This window comes from Castanea sativa, chromosome 7 (assembly GCF_040712315.1).
Source record: "Castanea sativa cultivar Marrone di Chiusa Pesio chromosome 7, ASM4071231v1".
NCBI classification, from domain to species: Eukaryota; Viridiplantae; Streptophyta; class Magnoliopsida; order Fagales; family Fagaceae; genus Castanea; species Castanea sativa.
This window is the reverse complement of record NC_134019.1, coordinates 44,520,814-44,528,534: the sequence shown is the minus strand read 5'-3', so window position 1 is coordinate 44,528,534 and position 7,721 is coordinate 44,520,814. Positions and strand designations below refer to the sequence as shown.

The 7,721-nt window shown below is 32.9% G+C and overlaps 1 protein-coding gene, 1 non-coding gene and 1 pseudogene across 2 annotated transcripts; all 3 read left to right on the top strand.

Moving 5' to 3' along the window:
- The first annotated feature begins 838 nt into the window (after positions 1-838).
- On the top strand, positions 839-960 carry LOC142605423 (U5 spliceosomal RNA; annotated as a pseudogene).
- Positions 961-4,130: 3,170 nt separating this feature from the next.
- On the top strand, positions 4,131-7,105 carry LOC142643718 (acetylserotonin O-methyltransferase-like). Its single transcript, XM_075818429.1, has 3 exons — positions 4,131-4,525; positions 5,104-5,588; positions 6,645-7,105. Exons 1-3 carry the CDS (start codon positions 4,249-4,251, stop codon positions 6,942-6,944), a joined length of 1,062 nt encoding a protein of 353 aa, XP_075674544.1. The 5' UTR covers positions 4,131-4,248; the 3' UTR covers positions 6,945-7,105.
- Positions 7,106-7,573: 468 nt separating this feature from the next.
- On the top strand, positions 7,574-7,721 carry LOC142605412 (U4 spliceosomal RNA). Its single transcript, XR_012839037.1, has one exon. It is a non-coding gene; the product is annotated as a U4 spliceosomal RNA (small nuclear RNA).

Genomic DNA, 7,721 nt, shown 5'->3' with positions numbered 1-7,721 from the left:
GTAGTGCGGAAAAATAAATAACGCACGATATGATAACTCAGGAAAACCAAATCGGTAAAAAACCTGTGGAGGATTTAACCTAGCTATCCTCAATGTAAAACAGATCAACTATGAAAGAATTGAAGTTTACACAATAGCGACTTAAACCACTAACATTTTATTGCTACCTTGAGTAGGAAACTTATTACCACGACCACGTGACAGCTCCGAGTCCACGAACTACTTCTTTCTCAGATCCACAACATCCACAAGTACACCACTTGTATTTCTTTAAGCTCTTTATGCAGCAACTGAAACGATCACCAAGCTCTCGACATCAATCTCGATCTTAATAGCCCTAAGTATGTATGAAGGCAAACACCTCTAGATCTCACAAGAGATTCATACACACAGTATAAACAACAACAAAACTCTAGAGAGCTTTTGGGTACAAAACCCTAGATCTACCAAAGAGACACACTTTTCTCTCTCTAAAAGTCTCTTAAAAATGGGCTTAGGGTTTCCTTTATATACTAGAAGAAGTAGATCTAAAACTCTAATCCTTAATGGGCTTAAACTGCTGTTTGGGCCGACTTAAAATTCTGCAGAAAATTCTTAATCCACAATTCTCGATCGATCGAGTCTATTCTTCGATCGATCGAGCCTTGCAGAAATAGAACAATAATTTTCTACAATGATTCCAAACTTACATTAAACCAAATTTTGAGCAAATCTAAACCTAGACTAAATGTTTTGATCATGGTTTGCAAACATAATACATATTGAAGTTCTAAAACATTAGTACCTAAGGTCTTAGAACCTATAAATAAGGTGCTCTACCAAAATGGTTAAACTCATGGAGCCGTGTGGTGAGCACAAAGCGAACTGTTCTTTCGCCTTTTACTAAAGAATACCGTGTGCTCATATATACTTATTTTGCGGCATACATTTATTTTTGGAAGGGTTGAGTTATAAATCCCTTACAAAGTTTAGTTTAAGTTTTATTGTTTTTATAAGTTTTATTTTTGATGACATATATTTGTTAAGCAAAGCAATAATCTTCATAAGAAAATATTACTTTCCTCAAATAAAGTTAGCACCAAATATGCATGTCAGCATTTGTCCTTTTGGTAATAAAAATGTTCTTAAATTGAATTCAAAATTATTCTTAACAAAAGGTGGAGTCGGAGTTTGAAAATGTTATTCAATCAAACATTGATTTTTTGATGCATTGTATCCGTTTATGTAATAGATTGATACAAATCAATGTGGGCGAATAATAAAAGAACAAAAAATAAATGTTCAATTTATAATTAAAAAAAATGGACTGCTTTGTTTACTAATAATATATAAACATAAATTCCTGAATTTGTTCATGATTTATTTGGGTTTTAACCGGATAGTTGAAATTATAGTTAAAAGATATTGTTAGAATTGGTTCACGTTTTTGTTCATTTTTGTAAAGTTTTAGACCCCTTAACACAATATGTTTAACCTAATATTAAGCCAAGTTGATTAACAAGTTTATTAATTAAAACTACCAATATGTGTAAAATAAATATAATGCGAAAATATAAAAAACACAATGATCTGATAACTTAGGAAAACCAAACCGATAAAAAACCTATGAATGATTTAACCTAGCTATCCTCAAGGTAAAATAGATCCACTATGAAATAATTGAAGTTAGACCATTAACATCCTATTGCTTCCTTGAGTAGAAAACTTACTACCACGACCACGTGATAGCTCCAAGTCCACAGACTACTTCTTTCCTTTGATCCATTGCAACCACAAGTTCTCATACTTGTGAATTTGAGACTCCACTCAAGGATTCTGATCTTCGTTAAGTTCTTTATCCAGCAACTAAAGCGATCACCAAGCTCTTGACATCAATCTTGATCTTGATAACCCTAAGTGTGTATGAAGGTAAACACCTCTAGATCTTACAAGAGATTCAACACACAGCACATTAAAAGCGTCTAAAACGTAGCTAGGGTTTTCATTTTTTTATGTGAAGTAAAACATAAAACCCTACACGTCAAACGAGCTAGCGCTAAGTTGGAAATTCTACAAAAAATTAATTCTGCACGATTTTCAATCAATCAATTCTAATTTTTGATCAATTAAGCCTTGTAGAATTTGTCCACTAATTTCTGCAATCACTCGATTTCAACTTTACAATAAAACATACTTTGAGCAAGTCTAAACCTAGACTCTATATTTTGATCATAATTTGCCAACACATTACACATTGAAGTTCTAATACATTAGTCCCTAAGGTCTTAGAACCTAACAATTTTTTAGATAATTCAATAGTTACAACTAGGGAATGCGATAGGAATTTGAATCCTAGAGCTATAAGAGGCCCTTAACGTTTCTGTCATGTTCATATGATTGAACAAGTTTGACTAGTTGGTCTGGTATAATTTTTTAAACCATAAGTAAATATGCTAATTAAATTCAATCACTAGCTAAAAGAAAAGGAAAAGAGAAAAGTTTAATGTAAATATACTTTTGATTCTTTGAGGATATGGGATAGGTCACGTTGTTTTATTGATTGCTCTTTTAGAGGGAGTTGCTATATTGCTTGTTGATTGCAAACTCCATATCCTATCAGCTCCTGGGCCTAAAAAATGTGTCTTGTATTTGCTTATAATAACTATGTGGCCGACAAAGATGCGCTGATCAATATAAATGGATCAATCAATCTACCTGCCAATCACAGTTTCGGGTTTGGTACTCCAGATCTAATTTTGGATTCGGAATAGTAAAGAAAATTATATAAAGCAAAACACATGTTTTACATTAATATTCCGTGAAAAACGTGCACTACAATTAGCCTTTTTTCTTTTTTCTTTTTTTTTTCTTTTTTTTTTTTGCGAAGGCTATTAGCCAACTAGATAGCTTAGTTTTTTTGATGAACAGATAGCTTAGTTAATATCAAGCACTCAAGATAGATTATTAAAATGTCTATTGTACTGAATTAGGCTAGGCTAAAGTAAAGAGCTATATATAGAAATGTTACAAATTTTTATAAATCTTACAAACGGCTGTGTCACTGCTTATAAAGAAATCATTTAAATATTTATTTATTAAGTATTCGTGCATATTTATTGTCACGTAAAATAAAAATTTATATTACTATTGGTAATAATTTTAAATTTCTTATCATTAGACATACCAACATATCTCGATGCATCAGGTTTTTAAGTCAAATAACCAAATAAAAAGCTAAAGGGCCTTTCCATCTAGTAACTTCTAGTAAGGTGTGATATTGAGAAGGGGTTTATCACTTACTTCGCGACACTAACTGTCGCACGTAGTTTTGGTGTTGGCATATGAGTGTATTCTCTTATCTTACCCCTTTTCCTTATGTGTGTGTCTCAAAAAAAAAAAAATCTAGTAACTTCTACTCATCAGATATTTTTTGTTAAATAACCAAACAAAAAGCCAAGGGTCACTCCATCTACTGACTTCCATATATCTATCAGGCTTTTCGTTAAATAGCCAAAAAAAAAAAAAAAAAAAAAAAAAAAAAAAAAAAAAGCTAAGGTGCTCCCTCCATCTACTGACTTCTCTCTATCAGGCTTTTTGTTAAATAGCCAAAAAAATAAATAATAAAAATATATATAAATAAAAAAAAAATTAAAAAAAAAAGCTAAGAGTCTGATCTCCATCCAATGGCATCTCTCCATCTATTGAGTTCTACCTAACAAAAAGCTAAGGGTCTCTCCATCTAGTCACATCTACCTTTGATCAATTATTGAGGTTTACTGGTTTCAATTAATTCAAGCGGTTTTTGTCGTCTAATGTCTAATAAGGGACTTAAGTTCGAGAATTATTTATATCAAAAATTAATTAATGGTTTAATTTGATGATAAAGAACCATAATCATATAAAATTAAGTTTATCATAAACAATATTAGGGTTTGATCTCATTGGCTTCACCTCTCTTTCTCTCTCTCTCTCTCTTTATTTATATTTATATATATATATATAAAAAAGCAAGAGTACTAGTCAAAAGTAGGACAAATCTTTTTTGCTGGATTAGCACTAAAGGAAACAAAATAAAAATATTAGTAAAATCTTGAAAGTGAATCATAGTGATAGCTTCATTTTCCTATTGCGCAATAATTCTTTTTTTTTTTTTGAGGAACGCGCAATAATTCTTCTTGTGTATATGAGCCATCAACCTGAAATGTGTTACCTAGCTCAAGTAGAATTAACAGATTGCTCATACTGAGAGAGGAGGGAAGAGAGAAAGAGATGGAAGAAACACAAAGAGAGTTTCACCATGAAGAAGAAGAAGAGCATGCAGACATAAATATCTGGAAGTACATATTGGGCTTTTCAGAAATGGCTGTAGTCAAGTGTGCCATTGATCTTGGGATAGCTGATGCCATTGAAAGCCATGGAAGCCCCATTACACTCTCGGACTTGTCTTCAACTATAGGATGTGCTTCTTCCCCACTCTATCGCATTATGAGGTTCCTAATGCACCGTGGAATATTCAAAGAGAAACTCACTACCCAAGGCTCCCCAGGCAAGGAGGGAGACCCCCCCCCCCCCCCCAACTTTGATTATTTTTTAATCATTCTATACATTTCTTTATCTAATATTTTATCATTTTTCACAAACTGAGTGTATAAGTAATAAATTTTAGGATTAATTATAATATTATAAACTACATAATTTGATATTATTTTCAAGTTAAATTATGAAGTTTTAAATATACAAAAGAAATTTGTATAATTAAAAAATGTTATCATTTAACTTTTTGAATTTAACAAAAACTAACTTGGAAGCTTTATTTGAGATTTATCTAATCACTAAAAATCATTTTATGAAAAATTTAAGTAGAACGTTGACTATTTAAAACTATGACAACACAATTTATTCATATATAAAAATATCTTTATAAATAACATAATATACTTGATATGCTATCTTTCCTTGAATTCTCTTACATTAAAATATAATGTAATATTCAAATGAGTAGCATTGTGTTGTTTAAATTGATGTTAAAGTATCATATATATATATATTATATGGGCATCTAGTCAGGTTTGTGAGTGGGGAAGACAAGCTAAGTATGTTGTATTTTTTGTCTTCTGTTCCCAGGTTATGCACAAACGCCTCTATCTCGCCGTTTGATGAGACAGGGAGAACATAGCATGGCTGCTTTTATTTTGATGGAGAGCAGCCCAGTGATGCTGGCACCATGGCTTAGTCTAAGTGCCCGAGTTCTAGCCAATGGGACTTCGTCATTTGAGAAGGCTCATGGTAAAGATCTATGGAGCTATACAGCAGCAAATCCTGATCATAGCCAGCTCTTCAATGAAGCAATGGCTTGTGATGCAAGGCTGGTGGTGCAGGCGATGATTCAAGGTTGTCCAGGATTATTTGATGGGCTTAGCAGTTTGGTAGATGTGGGTGGAGGCAATGGAACCACTATAAAGTTGTTGGTTAAGGCATGTCCATGGCTTCAAGGCATCAACTTTGATCTTCTTCATGTTGTCTCTGTTGCTGCAGAGATCAGCGGAGTTGAAAATGTTGGGGGTGATATGTTTGAAAGTGTTCCAAAGGCTGATGCTGCTTTCATATTGGTAAGTTCATGCAAATGAAAATGGTGCCCTGGGTGTATAGGTCATTTATGTGTTTAGGAAGCCACTAAAGAAGACCTGCTGTTCACCTAGCTGAAACACACACATAAAAGGTTTTGTAAAAGGTCTTCAAGTAGTTTCAACTTTCAAATCTTTCATACCTCCGAAATATATGCTATTAAGCCTATTAGATAAGACAATGCTATGAATTTGAAAATAAGAAACATGAACAAGAGTTACAATACACGACACACAATATACAAAAATTATAGTAATTAATTAATACATGTCTTTCGGTATATTTTAGTAATTTTAAAAACATATTTATGTTTAAGTTTTCAAAATAAAATCATTGAAATTATGTTTAAAATAGAAGGAATTTTTAAATAAGAAGTTATGTGGAAAGTGCACTTGCAATGTCAATGAAAAGATCGCTGATCTTCAATATCGAAATTCTGTTATGCAATTACTCATGGGATTGAATGAGTCATTTGCTCAGATCAGAGGCCAAATTCTGCTAATGGATCCTTTACCCCCAATCAACAAGGTCTATTCACTGTTGATTCAAGAAGAGAGGCAGAGATCAATTGGAAAAAGCTGTAATCCACTATCTATTAATTACCTCCTAAACTACATGTAGATTACAACAAAATACTAAACAGCCTGTAGCTTTGTGACACCTTTCTTCTTCTTATCCTCTGTTTCTGCAGTAGTAGCAGTAGCTTCTGCAGTGACTTTCTTCTTAACTTTCTTTTGTTTCGATGAGACTTCCTTAGGTTCAACTCTATTGCTTTCACATCGTCCGACGCAGAAAATTATCCTAGACATATTTTTGTTTGTCATGCTTGACAAGGACATGTCAAGGATTTTATTGAAGCGTCCGAACTTCTTTGGTTTAAAATAGCAATATTGTTACTTCAACCGTGAGCTTAAATTTTTCCTTGGCCCCCATACTCTATTAGAATCAAAATTGGTTTTGTATTTCTCAAGTTTAATTAAGTACACCCTTTTTATGATATCTGGTTCTTTGGCTTAAGTAGTTTACTTTGAATATTGCAGTGGGTTCTGCATGATTGGGCAGACAAAGAGTGCATCCAAATCCTTAAAAAATGCAAAGAAGCAATTCCAGAGGACAAGGGAAAGGTAATAATTGTTGATGCTGTGATCCAAGAACAAGAGGAAACGGACAAGCTGACTGATGCAAGGTTGATGCTAGACATGGTGATAATGGCCCATACAACTACGGGCAAAGAGAGGACCTTGAAAGAGTGGGGATTTGTTCTTGGAGAAGCTGGATTTAGTAGATACACAGTGAAACCAATTCGTGCTATGCAATCAGTAATTGTGGCATTTCCATAATTTATAGTAGCTAAGAAATAAGGATTATCTCTACTTTGTAATTTGAACTACCGTTGATTCTCTTTCGCTTTGTTGTTATGGCTACCTAATTCAATAAAACCAGTTTAAGTTGATGTAGTTTGCCTGGTATTAAGTGCATCTATATGACTATCGAAATTTTCTTTGCTTTTTTGTTTTTTTTCCTCTTCTTTATTATGTGTCTTTCCATCCTAATTCAATTAAAACATTGGTGAAACGAAAATTTCTGAAGATATATTTTTTTTTTTCCTTTTTTTGGCTAGAAAATATCATTCATTAAAAAAAAAAGTCAAATCTGTTCCACAGTTTAGAAAATTATTTTGTAGTCTTATAATAATTCAACAAACTTACATCAAATAATGAACATTTCCGCATATTACTTCAGTGCATTCAAAATAGTAAGATATGCTGAATAAAATTAATTTTATTTAAAATTAGTTATAAAACTGAAACTGACACATATATAGGCTGCAGTGAACAAGAGAGAAACCGATCACAAATTTTTTCTTTTTTTTTCCTGTAAAAGAGAATTGCAACCCACATTGTTTGTGTCTGGCAGACTGAGCTGCACAGCTTAATATAAGTGTAGAGCAAAACCACATTAACAATCCATCTTTGCGCTTAGGGCAATGACGCAGCTAGTGAGGTTTTAACTGAGGTGCGTCTATTATATTGCTGGTTGAAAACTATTTCCAAACCCCCTCTTAGGCCTGGTTTCAGCCTTGGCCTTTGAGAATTTCTAGGACTCCTTCTTTAGGG